Below are 25,224 nucleotides of genomic sequence, written 5' to 3' on the forward strand. Positions count from 1 at the left end.
TTGAATTGTCCAACACAAATAATTGGACTAACTAGTTTGCTCTAGATTATAAGCTTTACAAGTGTCAAAGGTTCACAACAAACCAATAAAAAGACCAAGAAAGGGTTCAAACAAAGAGAGCAAAAGACTACCGAAGTGTGCCCTGGTTTGGCGCACCGGACTGTCTAGTGTGCCACCGGACAGTGTCCGGTGCACCATCGGACAGTGTCCGATGCACCAGGGAACCGAACTCCAAACTGCTCACCTTCGGGATTTGTGGGAGCTGCTCCGCTATAATTCACCGGATTGTCCGGTATAGCACCGTACTGTCCGGTGCGCCAGCAGAGTAACGGCTACACAGCGTCAACGGTCGTCTGCAAGAACAATAAATGCGTTACAGTGCGCGCCTACGCGCGCAGAAGTCAAGACAGGCGCCAGAAGTCGCACCGGACAATGAACAATGACTGTCCGGTGGCCCAGCTATCAGAAGCTCCAACGACCGGGTGACGTGGCTGGCGCACCGGACAGTGTCCGGTGGCGCACCGGACTGGCCGGTGCGCCATGCGACAACAGCCTCCACCAACGGCTCCTTTGGTGGTTGGGGCTATAAATACCCCCAACCACCCTCCATTCATTGCATCCAAGTTTTCAGCCTTCACACCTCATACAAGAGCTATAACATTCAATACAAGACACAAACAAAGAGATCAAATCCTCTCCCAAGTTCGAAATCACTCCAACCAAATTAGTGACTAGAGAGAGAGACATTTGTGTTCATTTGAGCTCTTGCGCTTGGATTGCTTTTCTTCTTTATTCTTTCTTGATTCCAACTCAATTGTAACCAAGGCAAGAGACATCAATTGTGTGGTGGTCCTTGTGGGGACTTAGTGTCCCGTTTGATTGAGAAGAGAAGCTCACTCGGTCTAGGTGACCGTTTGAGAGAGGGAAAGGGTTGAAAGAGACCCGGTCTTTGTGACCACCTCAACGGGGAGTAGGTTTGCAAGAACCGAACCTCGGTAAAACAAATCACCGTGTCATCCGCCTTATTTGCTTGTGATTTGTTTTCGCCCTCTCTTTCGGACTCGTTTATATTTCTAACGCTAACCCCAGCTTGTAGTTGTGCTTAAACTTTATAAATTTCAGATTCTCCCTATTCACCCCCCTCTAGGCGACTTTCAATTGGTTCTCTTGAGGTAGTCTCGAATGTCTGAGGCTACCATTAGACCAGATGTCGGTCCTAAATATGGTTCAAGGCCAACGTCTAGTAGCGTACCCTCGTGATCCCTACTTTGTTTCACTTAATCTATCGAATCATGTAATGAACCTTGCCGAGCAGAGTTTCGGGAACTAGCCCTTAAAGGGGACCAAACCGATGTACTAGGCCAGCTGTTCTAGGGTGGTGGAAGGTGTAGGCTTATGGTACGAAACTAGGCAAAGCGGCTACCCAGCTTCGGACCACCACCGAGAATGTGGACCTTTCTCTTGGACCTAGTCTCTTAGTAGTTTGACCCATGTTCAACATCAAGGGGTCTCAAATTAAGCGATAAGGTAGTTACATAACTCATATTTCATGATAACAAAAGAAGTGAGAGCCCGAGTGGGGGGTAGAGGGAACATCATGCATAAATTAAATACATGATAAAGGAATTGATACATAAGTATTGAACGAAGAGCAAATTCTTTATAACTAGATACATGAGATCTGTGGAATTAACATTAGAGACTGGGCCTATGAGGGCGGACCTCACCGGGATGGACCATAAATAAATGTTATCCTATTATAGAGGAAGAGTTTATTCTCATGCTACCTTATGGGTAGAAGGTACATGACCGACCTAACCGCCTGGCACGACATCGTGCATCAGATTCGAAGGTTAAGCAATAACCTGTGTTGCCTCCATGAGAGGCGAGGGTGGAGCTTGGTCGGTGGCTGACTTGGTGGATGGCACAGGTCTTGGCACTGCACTTGAAAGCCCATCGGTGCGTGTGGTAGGCCCCCATGGGGCCCCGCAGCCAGCAAGCCACCTCTGGCAAGGTCAAGTTGACGAAGGTGTAGCCCTCGTTGCCTCCTTCTTGAAATGCATCGGGAGGTAGAGGAGACCATAATGTTGACTTGGCCCCCTACCTGGCGTGCCAAATGTCGGCGCCTGATCCTAAGAACATGTAGGTAGAAGGAGGGTCACACATGAACACACAAGGGTTTAGAGTTGTTTAGGCTACCGAAGCGTAATACCCTACTTCAATGTGGGTTGTATTGCTGAGAGCTTGACAAAGCCTAGGACTGGATGGAGATGTCTCTATGGGAGTTCAAGTGAGTCTCTATCCATGAGCCCCTGGATGGGTTCGAGGGCCGGTCACGTGTTTGTCCCCTTACTACGCATGTGCCCTCCCTTTTATAGCCTAAGGGGAACATGTATAAGTAGGGGTGAAATTGGTCAGAAACAATCGGTAAACACTAAAACAAACCATCCATCTCTTTCATTACACCTGGACAAGGAAACAAATATACATAAGCATCTTACTAGCCATAATTAAAGTATTGAATACAAGTAATAGGTTACAATGAAAATTACTTGTTGCTTTGCACAAAGCTTTTTAGAAATGAGATAGTCTCCATGTCATCCTCATCGTGCATCTATTGAAAAAATACAAATTTGACTCAAAATCTAAAAAACATAAGAAATGAACTCTAATAAATAATAAAAAGAGCAAGTAACCACATATGTCATGCTTCCATCATGAGAACCTCTAATCCAGCTAGAGGAGCATACCAAAGCCTCCACCATAGAAGGGATGAGAGGACTTCGAAAATCATCTAAAGTTCTACCCCCATGCTAATCTTCGATAGATCAGTGGTCAAATAAATATAATCCACTCCTTTAAGGGTCTTTGATAGTATTTCTTTTTCAGACTCATACACTTTCAAGCATTACGCTCCAATGGTCTTCCTACCAATGAACTCATATTGTAGATTCAAATACTTCATGACAATGTTAAACCATGTATGCCCAACCATCCTAAATGGGTACTCATGAACTATAATCATCTTAGCAATTAATTTTATAACTTGCTCATGATTATAATCTCTAGGTCATGTGATAGTAGGGAGACCAGAACCTGATTCAACTGCATTTGAAGGAGCAAAGTTGAGAAGAGATTGATCTAGCTTATTTTCCAAATGCTTTGAATATGCCCCACAGCTCTTCATATGCCTCGATAATATTGATGTTGTTGACCCTTGTATGTAGGCATACATTTTCTTACAAAACTTGCACTTTGCCTTTAATGCCTTCTTTTGATCCTCGGATGCATCTCCAACCGTCACTTTATCAAAAACTTCCCACACTTTGGATTTTGAGTTGTTATCCTTTACTTTCACCCCTTACGCCTTTTCTTTTGTCATCATTATGTGATTCCACTCGTGGTTGCATTGTTTTCCTAGGTGGTCACTCCAAGTTCCAATTTTAACACTTATGATCTTGTTAATTATCGAATTAACAACAATAATAGAACAAGCTTAATCTTTGGAACATCATCAGCGTAAAAGGAGTGGCACAATAAGTCTAGTTAGAGCATTAGAAACTAATAAGCAAAGTATAAAACCCATGTTTAATCAAGGTACGAGTTGGTAGACACTAGTAATTGCTATATAGGTAATCCCATCAAAATTATACATATCATAAAGTGTAAACTTAGTTGTCATGATGATTTAGGATAAAAAAGAAGTGCAGGGGAAGATGTCCTCTTTCCTTCCTCACAAAGGTTTTGAGGTTCCTCTTCAAACTGTTCTTGATTTTCTATCACAGAAGCATTTTCTAAAAGCACACATGCAAAATAAAGGAAAAACATATCAATAACATGCACCATTCATTAAACAAAAAGGAGGCATACATAAATAACTCATGGGAAAAGGATAATTAGTCTATCATTTATCCCTATTTTTATTTTAGAAACATAACCGAGGAACCTAGTTTTAAGCACTAGGGATAATCTAGGAATAACTCAATTTTTGGAGATTGTAAATCTGCTATAAAACTATCGTAAAATGGTCAGCATAATTTTAGGGACCTAACAAAACAAGAACCAATTTATCTGGGGTCTAAAATAATCAAGTTACAAATAAAACAATGTTGCAGGGACCTATCTGTAATAGAAAACTCAGCTCTAGAGGATTTTCTAAAAACATTAGGGGCTTGTGGGTGTTACTTCAAAAACGGAGGGGCTGAGTTGCTAGAATGGTGAGGATGGATGGCAGGTTCTATAACTAAAAAACACAGGGCCAAAGCGTAAATTTTAGGGCTTGTTTGAAATGATCTTTGAAATGTTAAAACAATGAAGTAAATTACTAACGTAGTGGGGTTTGCAAAAGTGTTGCGCGACTCGGTCGAAGGGGTATCAGTTAAGGGTGGTCGTCCAATCAAGATTCAAGTGCCATGATTAAATAGGATGAGCCGACTCGTCTCTAATTAAAACTGGTTGTGCGACCATGATCCAATGGCCAGGGCAGTTCGACTTGGCTACACGCGCCCGACTCTGCAAGCCGATGAGCCGACGACGGGGAAAGGGTAGTGCATGGCCAGGCATGGCGCATGGTGGTGCACGACCGACGCCTTGTCGGAATGGCACTCCAGGGGCCAAAATGACCGAGGAAAGGCTCGAGAGGTAGCTGTGGGAGAAGCAGACATGACTAGGGCCTCACCAAGGAGATTGGAGCAGTGAGGGTGGCTGGCGACAAAGTACGACAACGCGTCGAGCTCCGGCATTGTCGAGGCGTTGCTGTGGGGTTGGGTCGAGCCGGTGAAGGCTCAGGATAGCTGCAACAGGTTTCAGGGATCAAAACTATGGCCTTGGCGTGGTTGGAGAAGCACCAAGGTCCCCGGCCACGGGCTACAGCGGCACGACAGCGACCACAACGACGAGCGTGGGCAAGGATCAAGAGAGCATAAGAGAGGGTGCCGGTGCGTGGGTTCGGTAGTGGGGCTCGGGTCGATACTTAAAGACCGAGAGAGGGAAAATAAAGGGAAGGGATTGGCCGGGATTGATCTGATTGGATCCTTCCATCCATGGCGGTCACGACGACAGCGTCCACGCGGAAGGAAGGAGAGCGGGGGAGAAATGGAAGGAGACCTTGGGGAAAAGGAAAGATGCTTCACCCTAATATGGAAGGGGGTCACGTGGTCAGCTTTTCCGCACACACGATAGTGAGACACGGCGACAACGACAACCAGGCTGAGTAGAAAAGGAAAGCATAAGAAGAACAGGGAAAGGGGATAAGGGAGACTGACGACTGGGCTCCACCTGGAAGAGAGACGAGGTGCGGGACCCACCTGTCAGCAAGAGCGGGGAAAGCGGGCGCGGGCGCCAGGTTAGCTGGACCGAGCGGGCCAGAAGTGGCCGTGGGCCAAGAGGTGGGGACGAATCCCTTTACTTTTGTTCCGAATTTTGAAGCTCTTTTCTTTTTCCTTTTACATACTCATGATCATATATTCATAAATATGTTTTAAAATCTTTATAAAATTCATGAGTCATTTAAAAATAGATTATTTTATTTGAGGGTAAAAGTAGTTGGATATCAAAATAGTCCTTGCAATTATTTATCAAGCAAAATTCCATGCTCCAAAAATGAATGAACCAAATAATGACATCAACTCTTTTGGTATGAAAAAAACTATCTCTGCTCTAATGGTTTCCTACTCAACTCAACTACTTCTAAGAGATGGATTGAGGTGTTACAAGCTACAACAGTCGTTTTGTCCTTACATTTTACTATTGAAGAAGCAGGAATAGTGCTACAATAAAGTCTAGTCAATTTCATGCCTTTGCTTAAAACCTTTAACAACTAAGGGGTTGTTTGTTTGGGATTATAATCTACCTAGATTTTATAAACTAACTTATTTTAAACTAAAGCCATGTTTGTTTACACTCTAAACTATATAATCCAGCTTAATAAGTTAAGAGTTAACAAACAACATAGTTTATTGGGTTGGATTATACAATCTAGGTGCCTAGACTATGATAATCTATAAGCATATCATTAGATAATTGTTTTAGATTATTGTTTGGCTTTTTACCCACTAATAATTTGTGTAAACAAACATCTCCAATAGGATTATATAAACTCGGTTATATAATCTATATAAAATATGTTGGATTATATATTCTGAGCTGATTATAATTGTTGGTCATTTGCTTTTGATTCCTGAGAAGAACCAAAAACAAGGCAACACAGATGGATTAATCTTTCCTTCTCCCTTTAATAAGTCTCTCTTTTAAGGGATTGATTAGAGGAAGAAGGTTAGAGATATAAATAACATCTGAAAAAGATCAGACATAAAAGTGTGATATCACAATCCATTTTGAAGATTCAATTAGATTCCATTCCACATCGTTATAAGTGAATAAAGGAATACCTTGGGCTTTACAAATGAGAGCATGAAGATAGAGTAAAACACCTTCGGAGGTAGAGAGATTCCAACCCTCCTCGTCCGTAGAACGTGCCCTAATGCATGTCACTATTCCTCTATTTATAGTGGTGGGATACAACTTCGTGTGAAATTACAAACACACCCACAAATCCTATATATACAAACTACAAATCCTGAAAGGGTAATGCTGTCTTTTTCTCCCTTGTGACGCGCTGGCCATCCTTTTGGATTCTTCTAATTCACTTCTGTTTTGTGTGTTGGTATCACATCATCGAAGCTTCTTCTCTCCTTCATTTCTATTCGCTAGTCAACTCCGTGAAGCTGAAGCTTCCTAGCTTTGTCGCTTCCTTGCCCACTACTTCATACGAAGGCTAGCTTCGCTGTCTCTTGGTAGTACCTACAACATATTTGACTAATAATACAATGCTTTGAGGACATTCGGCAATAGAGGCCCCAACTGTAGCCCCTCGCAAAATTAGTTCATTTTTCCTAATGAGCTCAGACCGTGAAATGAATAAGGGAGGTGTTGTGCCGAAGGTCCAAAAAACACCTTCCCGGAGCTCGTTATAAAAAACAACCTCTGAACATGTGGCAGGTGGGGACTAATGTGCAGTAAGTGAAGATGGGTGGGTTCTTGATGGTCGTGCCTTTTAGTATAAAAAAGGAGAGACTCACACAATTGAGTACGACATTCACTGCTTTTGTGCCCTACAGCTTGTTTTTGTTTGTCTCTAAAGCTTGCTTTGAACTAGCGCTTCTTTAGCAAGGCTTTGAACTTGTTAGTGACCTTGCTTATTGAGAGATAGTATGAGAGAGAGTAGTCTGTGAACTCGCCCTAGTGGTAGCTTCGGATGTCGCTGAAGTGAATGAGGGGGCTATGTTTGTTGAAAGCAGTCTTTTAGCTAAAGCGGTTAGGATTGAGGCTAGAGTAACTGATTTAATTGTCGAAAATGAAGTCAAAGGAGATGTCGCTGATCCGATAGGGGATTCCGAAGATGATAGCGAAAATCTATACATTGAGGAAGACAACAACGATATTTGACCAACAAAGCCAAGCCATGTGGACTTCAGAATGTCAACGATTAAGAGTGGACACATTTAGGTGTTGAAAAATTCTCATTATATTAGTGATGCTGATTCGGTTCAACTTGGGGGCGAGAACACCATGCTAATGCCAAGGGAAGATGAAGTGATTGTTTTTCAAAGCTTTTCTGAAAGCTGGGCTTCGGTTTCCGATGCACAAGATGGTGGTGGGAGTATTAAAATGTTTAATATATATATATATATATATATATATATATATATATATATATATATATATATATATATATATATATATATATATGCACCATCTTACTCCTAGTGCAATAATGAGGCTCGAGATCTTTATTTGGGCTATATGAAGTTAGGGCATAGAGCCGAATGTGGAATGTTTTTTTGTAAAATTCATGAGCTACACTGCTAGACGAAGGCGGTTGAAGGATCGCCTTCATAACAACTTCAGATGTTATAATTTTGCTTATCGAAAGGAAGTACAATTCCTGGCCCATGTATATCATAGAAAAAGGCCCGAAGTCTTGGACAAAGGAATGCTTATATGTGAAGAATGACTTGGAAAAGAGGGAAGATATCAAGGGCATAATTCAGAGGCCTATCAAGACGAGCTTGAGATTCAAGAGGATGACTTGCTATAGGAACTTCGAAGCTCAGGACACCTTTATTGCTTTCAATGTCGTTTGTACCCACATTGGTACAAGGGATCTTGTTCAGGTACACCTGGTGTTTAAGATCTAACAACTGATGGCTGAATGGGCGATGCCAGAACTAAAGAAAGATGGTTCTTTGGAGCAAGAGCTGGAGCATGTTAGATTGAAATTTATGTATAATTTTGAGAGTGAATTCAGAGAGCCATGCGATGAATGGTTGGAGGCCATTGAGGACAAATGCAACAAGATCCTTGGAAACTATAACAATAAGGAAGTTGAAGTGCTCAACATGGCCTTTGGAGCTTGGAAAAAACGTTTGTTGAACCGTGTTTTTGATGCAATTGGGTTCGTTTATCCTAACTACCCTCAAATGACTCAAGGCGAGGGAAGAAAAGAAAGCAGAAGCAGGTAAAGGTTACCACCAAACGCCATAGGACTTCTACAGTAGAAGATGGGCGTGCGAAGACGAAGAGCAGTTTAGAAGAAAAAGGCGACTGTTATCGTGCCGAAGCCAACCATTGGGGCTTCAAAGCTACTAAAGGTATGTAATGGGATTTTGTGTGGCTTTTTGGTGGTTCTTAGATTTTTACAATGCAAGGCTTTCCTTTTGATGTTTTCTTCATATTTTTATAGGAAAGTTTTGAGACTGAGGAAGTTGTTGAGTTGCCCATACTTGACGAAACTCCTCTAGCCAAAATGGAGGCAGAGCCAATGAAAACTTTGACTCCGACACCTTTGGCAGAGACCTCAAAGAAAAGAGAACAAATAACCCACATAATAAGTGCTTTTCTTTATGAGAATATAGCCGAGGAGACTGATGAACCAGAAGCCACCCTAGAGGCTTTGGGGGAGAAGATCTTCGCAACAACAATGGTGACAGAAAAAACCAGTATGTGTAGGGCAATTACAACAACGACGATAGCTAAAGATCTGCATGCAGTCGCACTGTTAACAACAACAAAGGACTGAAGCAACAATGGCGTTTGTGCCACCAGAAGTGGCCGAATCCAAGGCGGATGCTTAAGAGACTATCCCTAGATATGATAAAGGTAAAATTGTCATAGGGACCAAAGAGCCGAAGGTGACAAAAAGGGAGAAGGTCTCCAGGGAAGAAGTCTCTTCACCCACTCATATCCCTTCAGTCCCAAAAGCCCTCTTGCTTTTTACCTTCGCCCGACTAGGTCCTTCAAAGCACATTCCTTGCCTTGTCCTCATATTACCAAACTATTTCCAAGTCACCTTATATTGGAGACCAACATAATCAGTATGTTTCATTTCTTTGTTCATGAGCAAAGCTTCTTTGCATGAGACTTCTCCAATTCATCCCTATCTTAAGTGTGACTCTGATTCTATCAATGTTGTTTGCTTCCTCATCTTGCTTGTGATATTCCATATTCACATAATCCTAACTGACCCTTCTATGGAAAATCATTGTTGTTCTCTTGTGTTGAACCTTGTATGCCTTTTACTAAGACATATGCTTTGTACTTAGTTTAATGTTCAACGCTTGACAAATTGATTAGTCCTTTAATAGTGTTGCCATTCAATCCACCAAAACCCACAAAGGTGTTGATACACTTTAAGTTTCCCCCTTTTCGATGATTGATGACAACACTATTAAAACACACATAAAGCTTGACAATTATTATTTTGAATCCTATGATATAGATTGCTCCTCCTAAATATGTGCATAGAGAGGAATACAAGCTTTGGCCTCAAATTCCAATTGCATATATTTAGATCAAAGTGTGCAGACTTTCTATATCATATCATTTGTGGGGTGCAAACTACAAAGTGTCATAAAGATAAGCATGATGCTCATGACATGTTATGCATTAAAATTAGCATATATTTCATTTATTCCCCACATTTTTCTTTCTACCACTTGTTCCCATACTTCTCCCCTGTATGAGTGAGCTCTATTCTACTCCCCTTTGCCATACAAGAGTAAGCTATAATACACATTTTCTCCCCCTTTGTCATTAATCACAAAAAGGGTACAAAGGAAAGGAAACACAATTATGGCATGAATTTCTCATACTAGGATGAAGATGTACTTAGATGCACAAAGCTGGTGTAACAAGAAGAAGTGGCATACCTTTGAGCATTACTTTTTCTAAAGAGTTCATTGAAGTTGCACAATTTTCTCTCCTCCTTTAGAGTTCAAGATCATTATAATATTTTGGCCCATATTAGCAACCACTTTGCATTTTGATTTTGCAAATCAAACTTCTTTTGCAAAGTTTTAAAAAAATTCTATTCTTAGATAAAAGGGTCTTTTTCCTCAAACCTTTCTTTTGACCAATCTAAAGATTTTATTTTGAAAATGCTCCCCATTTTCAAAGTCCTTTTATTTTGGCCAAGTTCTCTAAAAAGAATTCTCTAAAAGAATTTCCCCCTTTTGGCATAGCTTTCAAAAAGGATCTCCTCTTAGCCATCAAGAGGGGTTTCAAGTTTCCAATTGATGGATTTTAAAAATAATCTAAGTGGTTGTGGTCCTTTTATTTTGGTCGAATATTTCTCCCCTTATGGCATTGAATACCAAAAACGGAGAAGTATTAGGTGGACTTGCAGGATTTTACAACTAACGATCATTTTGGAGGTACAAAACCTACTAAAAATATTTTACCAGTTGAAAAATAAACCGATCACCAATTCCAAAATATTGATACTAAACTCTCCTAAGTTTTTGTGTATACATGAGAGAAATACTAATTGATAACAAATGAATGCCCTTTTGCAAAATGGATTCCAATTGGTAATAGTCATGTACAGGAAATAACATATGCACTAAATTATTAGTTAAGCTTAAAACATGAGAATTCATGACTATTGCTACTTTTAGAGATAAAGTCATAATCCAAAAGACAATGATACAAGTATTACCATTTTAGATTGAAATGTATTCAAGAGGTACAAGATATAGAATGTGTTCTCCCTTAATTTGTGCAACGAGTACTTGAATGACTTGTTGAATGCACTTTCAATTCAATTAAGAGTCTAAAGAGGAGTGCATCATATATCTTGTTCAAGGCAAGATAAATTTGCAATAATCGAACTTATGCCTAGTTATACCAGTTTGAAAAGGAGTTTCTAGAATACTTACGATCACCTAATTGGCCTTACCAATTGAAAGATCTCACATTCTTAGATGGTGCCATTTTGGTCTTCTTCCTTTTCTAATTGTGTGGGACTCCCTTGTTTTGTTGGCCATCTTCTTTCTTTTTCAAACCAATTGAAAGTTACTTGAAGAAAAACATTAGTAGCGCATGGGAGTATTTGACTAATGATGATCTTATGGATATGAATGGAAGATTAATCATCATTTATGAGACATAAATGGAATGAATTAAATTCCTTAGAGTTAGTGCACATAAAAGGGTGAACAAACATGATTAAACACACTATGACTGTTTTAAACAACATGTGAGTTTGATCTTTATATTGACAATTCTTTCCACAAAATAAATATCATCACATTGAAAGAATGACAATTGAAGGGAACTACTATCACTAGAATATCAATAGAATGAAGGAAATAGTTCCCAAATTTTAGGCTTGTGATTTAACCAATTGAGTGGTCACAATCTCTACACATAGATTTTTATAATATGACTCAATCAAGAGATTGTATTAATCACATAAGCATATGATTCTTATTTAGCACCCTTAAGAATATGAATGATAAGAAAGTTACTAAAATAAGGAAACTTCATGATATGGTCTAAGTTGCTTTTAAAGTTATCATGCATAGTTCTAAACAAACTAGACAAGCATGGTTAACCATTTGAATTCAAGAGTAGTTTTAATTAGCATGGTGAGTGACTAAAGGTAGAAGAATCAAGTCCAATTTAGACAAGAGAGAATATATCACATGGTTATCATACTATAAGGTCTCACTATTCATCTCAAAGTGGTGTTGGATTATAAGTGTTCATGGATGTTGAACCAATTTAGATAGAGTTTGATGAGCACCGAGTAAGGTTCTAGAGAAGGAAATGGGATCAAACTAGCCTGGAGGTAGGCATTGAACGGTATGAGCGTACCTAATGGTTGGCAACATCTTGTACTCACACAGTATCCATTGTGACGCATTGGGCCATGCTTTGGAGTTAGCACATTTTCAAAAGGGGTTAAAAATGGAGCTAGAAGAGACCTTGGGCACCATGTGTTCCATCGAATTGTATGGTATATATTGGTTTGGTTGAGTTAGGGTTAGGTATATGATTAACAAGATGTTGGGCATCAGATTAGCTTGATGACACTAAACCCTCATTGGGTTATCTCTTATGGCATCAAATTTGAGTAGCCTTTGCTCCAATGGTTGCCTCAGATGCACCATTTGCGTATTAGGTTTCACTATTCACAAAAGGGGGTTCTAGAGGTCCCACTTAATTGTGAGGAGCATTGGAGTAATCCGATAAAGGATAACTCGTTGTTGAATCTTCTTGGACCACATTGGATCGTGTGTGACATTAGTTCCATGGGGTCATCACATTATATGTTACACTAGTTGTTGGTCCAGTTAACAACTAGTTTTTAGTAGTTTGCATGCATGGTCATCAAAATGACCATATGAGGGATGAACATTAGCATTAGATTATATGATATAAATCCTATATAATGTAGTTATAATCATATGGTGGGAGTGTTAATGCATTAGATTACTCTGATGACCATGGTTTTTGTCTAGTGGCCATTTCTAATAGTTAGTTTGGATGGAAGTGATTACAAATATTAGGAAACCATTTGGGAGCTCTCTATTGTGAGTCTTATTGATTGAACACCCTTTTGAGCATTCAACAACACATCCCACACACTTATTTTTCTCATGCTTAATGCAAATTGAGATAGGAAGTGATAGATGCATTTGTTTTGAGTTACCGCATCTAGTGGGCACTAATTGATCAATTGAACTCTAGTTTTCTTATGACTCTTGGTGGTTGCCACCACCTAGACGGATTGGAGCAACTTATGGACTATTGAATATTGGTGCTTATTCTTCTCTGACCATGTGATATTATGAGAGGTTTTGATCCTACCTTATGGGGAACAAAAGGATACTCTAGTAAAATTGTCATGACTAGAAGAAGGGTTTGTGTGATTTGTTCTTGTGACACCAAATTTGTGGGTCTTTGTGTGTGGTGCTAGTTAGTGCATGAACCATTCACCATAAGACACGCCACAACCAGGATTAAGTTGTTGGTAGGCAACTAAACTTCGGGAGAAAATTCATTATGTCATCTCTCTTGCCTAGTTTGTTATAAGCTCTACACTTGTATTTCATTACTATTCTTCCTTGAGTTGTGATGTTTGTTTTTGTAGTAGCATATCTTTTGGTAGTTGTAGCATAGCGTAGCTTCTAGTCGTTGTAATTAGTGCTAGCTACATTGGTCTCTAGTGTAGCTTTTATTCATAGTTGCTTGTTTATTGTTGTAAATTAGACTAGAAACTAAGCTATGTGGATTGCTTAAGTGAACTAGAACCAATGCTTGTAGTTTCCATTAGGGTCACTCGTTACTAAGCACATGCTAGTGGTGTCAGTTTTATAGACATCTTTTATAGGCTATTCACCCCTTTTAGTCTTTTATATCTTTTCACCCTCCCATTGCTCAAGATTTCTTGTCATTGTCTTCCTTTGTCCCCTAACCATATTTGGAAACACTAGTCCCTGGTTATCCACTTTCCTAAGTTCTACAATCCTCGTGTACCCTCTTGTCTAAAATTTCTTTTCCCCCACTAGTAGTGCCCCACTACCCATGCTAGTTGCCCACAACTACCTTTCTCCATCCCCACCAATCTTCATTATGTACTACTACTCCACACGTCTAAGCTCCACATCGGTGGCCTAGCAAGGACAAGGTGGGAAGGGTATGACTACCAACTCAAAGGAAGGGAGGGCACAACTACCAACGTCAATGTGTAGAAATAAGGAAGTGGCATAGCTTGTAGGTAATCCTCATGGTTGTTGGAGTGAGGAGAGTAAAGCTACACAATGGTAACTATTGTGAGGGAGGATGGCGAGGTCACCAGCGTGGGGTAGGGGTGACAATGGGCTCTAAATTTTACACTATAAAATTTAAGGATCAGATCGGATTAGGGACGGGCTCTATTTCTATTCATTTTGGAACTAAAATTTATTTAGGGTCCTAATAATTTGTGAAGGGACATTTAGATCATGATCTATTACCACCCCTACGTGGGAGAGAAAAGCCATGTACAAATGTCGAGGGTATAATCATGGCAATATTAGGAGAAGGCGGAGAATAAGAAACGGGAGTGGGTACCATTAGTGAGCAAATCCTCACATGTCATATACGAACAAGGGTTCAAGTTTGGGGCTATTACAAAGTTGGAGAAATTATTTAAGGGCTAGAAAAGTAGGGCGACCCGCATACCAATGTAGGGGTCTTGATTTGGGGATTTGCCACATATGCTCTTAGGGATCCCTAAATTAGCCAACTGGCATAACTATACCATGCATGTCCCCCTACCCCTATCTTTGTGGGGATGACAACTTATGGATCTACTCTTGTTATATCGCCAACTCTTTCCATCTTTTCTTGCACATTTTTGGCAGATTGTTAAGATAACAATGGTAGGTTGTATGGGAACTCAACAAAACTTTATTGGGGGTATTGTTGTGCATACACTTACATGGTATGAAGTGTTTGAAACATGGGACCATTTGGCCATTGAATAGAAAAATGAATTTGTACACATTATGCTGGCAAAGATGATATGATATCGTTAAACATTTACTATGGTGAAGGTTAGTATATACTAGTGTAATGAGGATTGCGTCGATTGATGTGTTGCATGATGTCTCTAACATCGTACACTTGGTGAAGGTTAGTATATATCGGTGCAACGAGAATGACATTTGTTGTTGTATTGCATGATATCTCTACGCTCCTATAGTAGGGAAGTTCTATGGAATTCAATGATTTATTTAAAAAATAAATTAGTTAGCATTAGTTATGTTGCACGATTATTATATATTCATACTTCACTCAGTATAGTTTGTAACACATTGATATGGTCAATGTCAGAGGTAAACTCTAGCTGGTGGTGGAGAGCACCCGCCTATTCCTAAGAATAAGGAGCCACCTAGTGTTAACCTGAGAAGATGCTAGAACACAAGAACACACAAATATTTAGAGTGGTCCGGGCCATCGGAGCGTAAAACCCTACGTCCACTTGAAAGTTGTATTGTCGATGGCTTGAGTGAACTTGAGATAGCATGTCCTCTTGTATCGTATGTGCCCTCCCTTTTATAGTCCTAGAGGGACATGTACAAGGACGCTGAGCCCTGACAGGTGGGCCTAGTGATATAGTATTAAATAACATACAACGTTGAGCCTTAAATGTTGCGGTGGAAAAAGATCTTCTCTCTCGGCCGCCATGTAGATCTTATGACTAGGCGTGCTTCCATCCCGTCTGTCTGCTCGAGTCGGCTACGAAATGGAGCCTAGTATGTTGAAGTATGTAGGGGTCGGCTAGGCTGACATGTGCAGGAGTTATGATGATGGACCCGAGCCATCACCTCTATTCAGCACTGCAGTGGTGCACTGCCCAAGCTAGTGGTTGCTCATGGTGGCGTTACCCACGAGCATGACGCTAAGACACAACCGTCTACCTCGGTAACGTGTGGCCTACTATGCGACCCATGCGCGTGTCACTAACACGCAACCGCCCATTTCGATAACGTGCAGAGCAATCATTTGAGCATGCACGTCCTGATAAAAGCCTGCCTATGCCCTGTGCACAACAGCGTGCGCTGCAGCAGGCCACATTGAATGCAATTGGCTGAGCTTGCTTCCAGTCGAAGGATTGTGCCATGAACCCACGGGCCACATGGCGGCACTAGACCCCTTCCCGAGCAGAGAGCAGGGACCAAGAGCGCATGCTGGCTTGAAGTTTTGCCCCCCTAGTCAGGGGTCTAGCTGTCAGACGGGGAGGTGTGGGACTCTCCCGTGGGAAATCCGGTACACGTGGAGGTCCAAGACCCATCTACAGGGTTACAGGCCCGACCTATGGAGGTCTAGACTCACGGTGGTAGTCCATGAGCATTTTCAACACTGGGACACGCGGTGGCACTAGACTTGTCCTCGAGCTAGGAGCAGGCCCCAAGGCCAGTGGTCTTGTCAGACAGGTCGAGACCATGGGCCTGTCTACTCAGTTTCTCAGTAAGTGGTCATAGGTAACCATGTGAGTATCGGCCTTGACATAGTAGGAGAGGGTATTGTAGTTACGGGGTACCGACAGTCAAATATTTCCTTTTTAATTCAATCTCATTTAATAAGGTTATTCATTTAGGTAAAGTGAATTTATGGCAATTCACCTTAATAATGTGTTGTCATGTGATATATTTAGTATATATTGAAAGATCATGCCTCATGACTTGTGAGCAGCGGAATACTATTGGATTATGCTAGAAAATGTTGCGATTCCCTGTGTCCATCCTCAGAAGTGACAATGGAGAGCATCTATTTTTGGGAAACTATAGTTAATTAGGCCTCTGATGGAAATCCACAAGACCACTGATGTCTATCTCTTTGTTTTTATTTTTGAATAAGTCTTGGCATCTCCAATGTGAGGCTAGGAAACTTGGCAATAATGCTCCACCTCCTTTTGCCTCTATTAGGTTTTCTATCTTTAACATCGTGATGTTCAGCTTGAAAAGTTGACGTAGTACCAGAAGCAGGCAAACAATGGATATACTCCTTTAAGCTTCTTAAAACTAGCTAAATCATGTGTTCCCTTTAGTTCCTTATATATCTCCAGAAAGACCTACAACTTGTTTTTTAAATGTGAAGCAGAGCTTTTTTTGCAAGAAATAGATGCACCTATCAAATCATGCATTCCGTTTTAAAATGCTACATGATTTTTAAGAAGTAAACTTTTTTATGAACGAAAAGGCAAGAGCTCTACCAATCAATTAATAGGAATGTATAATAAAACACAAGAATGAACATGTTTTACACCTGAATTTGGTGGATATTAGAAAAGAGATTTTAGAAAAGAAATTAGGAAAACAAGAAGGAAAGCGAAGAACTGAGAGAGTGACACCTGAATTTAGGAAAACGAGAAGGAAAGCGAAGAACTGAGAGAGTAACACCTGAATTTGGTGGATATTAGAAAAGAAATTTTATACCCCCAAATTCAAGGTGTTACAAACCTCCCCTCTTGGCCACGTCTGTGTGTCCAGTATCGTCATATGCCATGCCACGGGTGACCACTCTGGGCCCACATGCGTCATGCGCCATATACATGAACCCCTAACCCACACACGCCTGTGAAACCACGCAGGTTAGCTCTGATACCACTTGTAACACCCCGTCCACTCCCGGACCAACGATACTTACTCCTGATAGCTCTCTAGGATCATAGACCATCTCCACATGCCAACACGAGTATTTTGTGTGCACTTTATCCTCACTCATGCGCACCCGAGAAAACTTCCTGGTCGGCCACACATCCCAAATTGCTCCAATCCAAGCACACTTAACTTGGAGGTTCTTTTGAGATAGACTTTCGAAAAAGAAGTGCACCTTGTTGGTATGAGTACTCTATTAATTCTATTAAGCCTTGGGCCAGGATATCACCATCCTAGGCAAAAGGGCAGTGCAGGCAGAGGTGTAGTCTTGTTTCCAGCGGGCCAAAACACAGGGTGCACGCTTGCTGGTGAGGCCAACCACAACGATTTTATTTTGAAGCAAAATCTAGGTGAAGATCTTGCATTTGGGTTATGTGCAAGCTTTCCTAATAAGTCCAGCCTTAAGGTGTCTGAAGGATCCTAGGAATTGCGCTTTGTAGGACGATTGGACAGAGAAAGCACCATCACTGGTTCACTTCCAAGAAATTGAGTCGGGGACACCTGGCTGCAGGTGTACATCCTGGATTCTTGTCCACTGTGAGACAAACTCCTGAATCTCCATAATTCTAGTAATTTTGTTTCTCACCGAGCTGATCCATCTGTCTCCGAGACACTCGCTAGCAACTGACTCATTTTTCCCGACGACTAATACAAACAGGTGAGGCGTGAGGTTCCTCGGGGCTATTCCATCAAGCTAGTTATCACGCAAGAACTTTATGTTAACACCATCGCCAACCAAGGCTCGGGTGGAGGCGCAGAAAAACAGCCTGTCAGTCCTATCACAGAGAGCGTCCTGTCAAAGCCACGGTTGCTCCCCATCTCTCTAGGCTCGCCACAACCAACGACGGGGAAGGGCACAGCCAAATCTCTCGAGGCTAATGATTCCAAGGCCGCCTATGCCTTTTGGGTTGTTAATCAGCGACCAACTTACAAGGTAGTGTCCGCCATTTGTTTCCGCTTTACCTTTCCAAATGAAGGAGTGACTGATCTTGTCGATACGTTTCCTAGCCTAGGCCACAAGGGGGTAGATGGAGAGGTGGTATGTAGGCAAGAACAAGAGTACTAAGGAGACGAGAGTAAGGCGACCCGTACAGTTTAGCAAATGCCTTTTCCATCCTGCAGGTCGATTTTCGATCTTTTTCGATTAGTGGTTGAACATGGATCTTCCGTAAGGGGCGTGTGTGCAGCTGGAGACCTACGTAGCGACAGGGGAAAGAACCTTGAGAACCTTGGAAGGCGTGTAGGATGTGATTGAGATCAATCTCCTCACAACAAATTGGGTGAATGGAACTCTTCTAGAAATTTGTGACCAATCATAAAGCTTTGCCAAAAATATGGAGGATTTCCTTGGGCAATCACCTTCTCTCTAACCAGATTAAGGAAGATCATTGTGTTGTCTATGTACAATGATGTCCTTGAGCTGGCGTGGTTGAGTAGCAGGGGGTGAGAATCCCATGCTAGGTCACAAGGTTGTGGATTTGTTGAAGCAGGTCAATGGCGAGGATGAACAACATGGGGGAGAGGGGTCTCCCTGCCTAACACCCCGTCTATGTTGAATGCCATCTCCCTAGGAGCCATTGAGAAGAGCCCTTAAAGAGGTAGAGCCAAATTGTATGGAGATCCATTCCCACCAGCGGGGGGCAAAGCCCATGAACTTGAGGATTTCTAACAAGTAACCCTAGTTAACTGTATCAAAGGCCTTCTGGATGTCAAGCTTCAGGAAGAGAGCAGGTTTTTCAACTTATGAAGCTTCCTGACTGTATTATGCATGTAGAGAAATTTATCTTGTATACATCTCTTCCCAATGAAGGCACTCTAGGACTTGGAGGCGAGAGTGTCTAGGAAGGCTGCTAGCCTGTTGTCCAAAAGTTCGAAGAAGATCTTTGCAATGTTGTGGACAAGACTAATACGGCGGTAGTCCCAACACACTTTGGCTTTAGTTTTTTTCGGAATGAACATAATTATAGTAGAGTTGAGCAGTTTGAAGTGACACAACATAGAAGACAAAAAATCGTTCTGGTGTCCTACACATAATGTAGTAATATGAAACAGTACACTAATAACTTGTTTTTTTGTAAAGATTGTTTGCTCACACGCCAATGTATTGAGATGATATTAGAGATATCAATGATACACATACTAGACATGGTTGAGAGAAGTTCTACCGCTGCAACAAAACATATTAAGAATTTGGTTCATGTAATATTGTTTTTTCTCACTTGAAAACATATCTGAGAGGTTGTTACTAGAGCTAGAGATAATAAGGACACACACAATAGAGAGGCATCCACACACACATAGAAAGGTTATCTAAGATCACAAGCACCCATACTTACCATTAAAGATGTCATGACTCTTACGAACAAATAACACGTGTAAAAATGTTTACATATATATCTTAAAGGTATCAACAATTTTCAGGTACAAAGTTGTAAAAAGATTGATAGGTATGCTTCTAATGACCATAGGAGATGTATGTCATAAGCTCTACATATATGGGATGCATTTCTGATATCTCTAAAATTCGGCGTGCTTCTTTTATTCGATTTGTATCTTTTCTGCTCCGTGGAGATGTCGTGACGTCAAGTAGAGAACTAAAGACAGAGAAGACATATATTAAATCATATTCTCCGGCAAGATTACAAATGTTTTGTGAAACCCAATACCAAAATCCATATGAGAAGTTAATGATGTAACTGAATCATTGACCTTAGATTCTTTAGGGTTTATCTATAACTAATATGTTACGTAGTGGTGAGGCACGTCAGCATGTGTAATGTCGTGACGTCAACACTATAACCAATAATTAGTTGGCTAAAAAGTTGTTAGTAGAATTAACTAGGTTACAAATAGCTATCTAACTATTAGCTAATTTAGTAAAAGTAGCTAATATCTGAACTATTAGCTAGATTGTTTGGATGTACATAGCTAATTTTAGCAGTTAACTGTTAACCCTAGTACATTCTCCTAAACTCGTTAAACAAAGCTAAAAACTTACTCCCTCCGTTTCTTTTTATTTGTCGCTGGATAATGCAATTTTGCACTATCCAGCGACAAATAAAAAGAAACGTAGGGAGTATTTTGCTAGATAGACACGTATAATATACTCCGAATACAAAACCACATAGAATTTATACATCATATTTGTATTTGTATTGTAAGTAGAGTTCATACAAAATGTTTGTATTTGTATTGCAAGAACGTGCAAGCTATAACTAATCTTCAAAAAAGTTATTGTCCAAATATGGTTGTGCTTTTTCACCAAAGTCTTGATATCACCATGACTTAGGAGAGAGAACAGAGAAACCCCACGCTAAAAAACCCAAAAATATCGAGAGAAAACATAAACCCCCTAAACTCCAAGACGATATGTCGATAATTCGATATAAACAAAACCCGTCCTCCGACTCAAATAACCCACAGAAAAATAAAAGGAGCGCTGTTTTTCATGTTGGTCCCTGGAACATCCGCAGCCTCTCAAGGCCACCCCTCTCACTCACTATTTCTTCCCCTCGCTCCCACTCTCCCCTTCTTCCTTCCCTTCTCTCCTCCTCCCCGAGGGCTGAGGATATCCTTTAACCCATCCACCTCACGAGGAATCAGCACTCGCTTTTGCTCCGCGATTTATTGCTCAGGGTTCTTGCTGGGTGGTGGTGGCGGGTGGCGCGAGCAGTAGTTCACAAGAGCAAGCTGTTCTTGTGTGCGTGGTTCTATGCCTGCTTGCTTGCCGAGGGGAGGAGAAGGAGGCGGAGTAGTGGGAGTTGAGGAGTGCAGGTACCGGCATTGCTGAGGCGGCGCCGGGAGATCCGGCGATGTCGGAAGCCGACCGGATACGCCACTGCACAGCAGCGCTGGCGCTGCACGACGATGAGGTAAGAGACAAGCCAGACGCCAAGGCGAACGTCTTCGCGGATCTCGGCTCGCCGGTGTCGCCGCTGCGGGTGCGGGCGAGCGTGGCGACGTCGTCGTCCTCGTCCTCCGGGTCGGCCAAGTCGCCGGCTCCGTCGAATGCTGGGATGGCGGGCGGGAGGAGCCACTCCGGCGAGCTGGTGGGCGAGTGCAACCCGCCGCGGCTGATGGCTCACAGGCGGTCCGGATCTGGACAGTTGATATTCACTGGCGGCGGCAGCCGGGGGAGGGGCGGCGGCAGCGGGGACCGTGGGAGCACGGCGAGCTCGCCGATGCTGAATGCACTTCCCACCGGGAACATCTTCCCGCCCGTGCGTGTCCCGGCAACGGCGGCCGCGCCCCCTCCGTCGCGCTCCCGCCCGGACGTGCTCGGATCCGGCACCGGCCACTACGGCCACGGGAGCATCATGCGCGGCACCGGCATGGCCCCTGCCAGGAGCAGCATTGACTCCTCGTTCCTCGGACACTCCTCGAGATCGCCGGCGAGCTTTTCGGCAAGCAGTGGGAGCCTCCAGGAGGTGACCCGCTTGGGGAACGAGTGGTACAAAAAGGGTAAGTACGGGGAGGCGCTGCGGCACTACGAGCGCGCCGTGGCGCTGTGTCCCGAGAGCGCCGCATGCCGGGGCAACCGAGCCGCCGCGCTCATAGGACTCGGCCGCCTTGCCGACGCGCTTCATGAATGCGAGGAGGCTGTCCGACTCGACCCGGTCAGCGGCCGCGCCCACAGCCGCGTCGCAGGCGTTTGCCTTCGGTGAGCTTGCTGCAGTCTTCCTACTACCTCCACCATTGCGCTGGAACCTGTACTAGATTTTAGAACTGATTGCCCATCAAGATCTCTAGCTCTTGTTTCGATTTTGTTCTCCATGGTTCCATCTGCATGTTGATGTTGCTTTCTTGATGGCTTTCTCTGTGAGCGAGACGGAAGAGAAAGCAACATGAGTGTTGCGCCTTTCACTTTTTCCTTTTCACTGAGGCGGTGAGATGTAGTTCTGCGATTGCTCCGCCTTCACACTCCATTCATTTTATTTGCAGCCTCAGGATGGAAGATATTGATAATTTTTGCAATTAAAAATGAAAAAAATATTTCGCTGATTTATCTGGATGTAAGTAAAGCTAATGTTGTCTTGCTTTGATTGTGGGTAAAATTGTCATTAAAGCTTCCCATCACAAAACGCTGATAGAAGGGGTGTCTGCTTAGCTGTACTTTGTAAGGTTGCTTGATGACGATTTCGTTAGGTTCATTGGATTTAGACCACACAATGCTGATGCATCCTAAATTTCTGTTCCTTAATATTGTTTATACTGTAGATTGTCCTGACTCTCCCCTGGAATTAGGTGTCGACGACTGATGACATGCTCAATTATTTGAATTTCTGCTGATATGCTGTGAGAGTTGTGTTGTTTCAGACTGGGGATGATTGACAAGGCGCGGAGGCATTTCACCCAGGCGGGTCATCTTCAGCATTCAGACCCTGCCGAGTGGCATAAGCTGCAGGAGGTGGAGGTCCATCTGGGAAGATGCACAGATGCAAGGAAAATTGGGGATTGGAAGAGCGCTCTGAGGGAGGCTGATGCCGCCATTGCTGCTGGCGCCGACTCCTCTCAGTTGGTAACGACTTCCACATGATTGATGTTTTGATGAAGTGCTGGAAGTGTTGCTATATTGTGTTTGGTAGTGGAATTTATACCGACATCATGCTTTCCATGCAGCTTCTTGCCTTGAGGTCAGAAGCACTTCTCCGCCTTCACAAGCTGGAGGAGGCCGAGTCGACTCTTGCAAGCTTGCTGAAACTGGACAGTGCATTGCCCTCATCATTGACAGCAGCAAAACTCTCGGGGATGCTTGCTGAGTCATACATACATATTGTTCAAGCGCAGGTTGACATGGCATTTGGGAGGTGTGATCGTCTACACTTGATACGATACCCAATTTTTCGTGACGCTGGGTAAAAATCAGATTAGCATTAAAAGTTATTATTGGTTTATGCAGGTTTGATACTGCTGTTGCTGCAGCTGAGAAGGCTAGAGATCTTGATCCTGGGAACGCAGAAATCGGGATGGTTTTGAATAATGTGAGACTAGTCGCAAAAGCCCGAGAGCAAGGAAATGATCTCTTTAAAGCTGCCAAGTTTTTAGATGCGTCCATAGCCTATGGGGAAGGGCTCAAGTATGATCCCTTAAATTCAGTGCTCCACTGCAATCGAGCTGCTTGCTGGTCAAAGCTAGAAAAGTGGGGAAAAGCTGTCGACGACTGCAACGAGGCACTAAGAATACAGCCAAACTATACAAAGGCTCTCTTACGGCGAGCTGCGTCGTATGCTAAGGTAAGAATGAGTACGCACATATAATTTTTTTTACCCTTTTTATGTAATGTTCTGTTACCGTTGTATACTTTTATTCAGCTTGAGCGTTGGGTGGACTGTGTGCGGGACTATGAGGTGCTTCGGAAGGAGTTTCCCAGTGACAAGGAGGTTGCTGAGGCATTGTTCCATGCCCAAATTGCCTTGAAGGCGACTCGTGGTGAGGATGTATCAAATATGAAGTTTGGAGGAGAGGTGGAGATGGTTTCCAATGTAGAGCAACTCAATGCTGCCATAAGTTCGCCTGGTGAGTTATTCTCTTCTACCTATCTCTCTGCTGGTTCAAGATTTATATTGAGATTTACTCGGTTTTTATTATGTCAGAATTGCTTGCACTGCATTGTTTACAATGTATTTTATTGTCATACATGATATGGTCACTGTGTGATTTCTGGCTTGTGTTTCTTCAGGGGTAACTGTTGTCTACTTCATGTCGACAATGAATCAGCAATGCACACAAATTACACCATCGATCAACATTCTATGCACTGAATGCCCCTCAGTGAATTTTCTCAAGGTAAGCTACTGAGTTCGTCGATATGTCTGTCTCCAGGAACCCTGGTAGCCAATTATAGGCAGGAAGGATTTCTAAATGATGACTGACAAGTTCTATCTTCTGCGCAACCCAACAGGTTAACGTCAACAGCAGCCCAATGGTAGCAAGGACAGAGAACGTGCGGATAGTCCCGACGTTCAAGATATACAAAGGAGGGGTGAAAGTGAAGGAAATGATCTGCCCGAGCTTGCATGTTCTGCGCTACTCCGTGCGACACTATTCTGTATCCAGTTCTTGAGAAGCTTTAGGTACCCGTACCCCAATTTCCCATTTTCCCTAATGCATAGAGCAGAGCACCCGGTCAAACTTGCAGCATCACCAGGCACCAGGCACCAGCCTCCAGAGCATTTTCACCACCTGCGTAGCTACTCCCCATTGAGCATGAGCATAAGGAAGACTGTCAGGTGGAAGAGCCCCTCATTCCCCATCTCCTGTCGTTTTCGCCTCTTCACCGTTCATATACCGACCCATTAAATTCAATAGCTTTTCCATGTTTGGGGCTCTCCACCTCATTTTGTATTTGATACTTCATTTTCGTTCACCCCATCATAGTCCATATGCCAGCACCCTGTGTCTCAAGAAAAAATGGAAATGTTTGTAATGTCGTCTAGGTTTAGCATATACTCTCTATACTTTAGGGAGGGAGAGGAGGGGGGGCCGGGCCCTGGGGGTTGCAGTTTTCGTTACATGTACATACCTTATAGGAAAAACATGAGAGAAATCCATTGGAAGATTGGTTCCCTGGCGAAAAGAGAGATGGTGGCATCAGATTGAGCTGAGATTTCGGCGGTTGGGGTCAGGTACAGGGCTAGTAGTTGTTCTGAGTTTCCACTGGAGTCTTTATCTATCTATCTTTAGAGGGGGGAGAGACAGCGAGAGGTGTTAAGTTAACTGATGATGCAGAGATGGT

The 25,224-nt window shown here is 42.6% G+C and overlaps 1 protein-coding gene across 1 annotated transcript; it reads left to right on the forward strand.

The window, feature by feature from the left end:
* The first annotated feature begins 21,029 nt into the window (after nucleotides 1-21,029).
* On the forward strand, nucleotides 21,030-24,889 carry LOC100285724 (uncharacterized). The gene is given in 7 exon segments (NM_001158615.1): nucleotides 21,030-22,149; nucleotides 22,806-23,007; nucleotides 23,109-23,296; nucleotides 23,389-23,722; nucleotides 23,801-24,005; nucleotides 24,169-24,275; nucleotides 24,391-24,889. Coding segments are annotated over 7 exon segments (2,046 nt in total). The 5' UTR covers nucleotides 21,030-21,301; the 3' UTR covers nucleotides 24,553-24,889.
* The last annotated feature ends 335 nt before the right edge of the window (nucleotides 24,890-25,224 follow it).

Source organism: Zea mays, chromosome 8 (genome assembly GCF_902167145.1).
Source record: "Zea mays cultivar B73 chromosome 8, Zm-B73-REFERENCE-NAM-5.0, whole genome shotgun sequence".
Taxonomy (NCBI): domain Eukaryota; kingdom Viridiplantae; phylum Streptophyta; class Magnoliopsida; order Poales; family Poaceae; genus Zea; species Zea mays.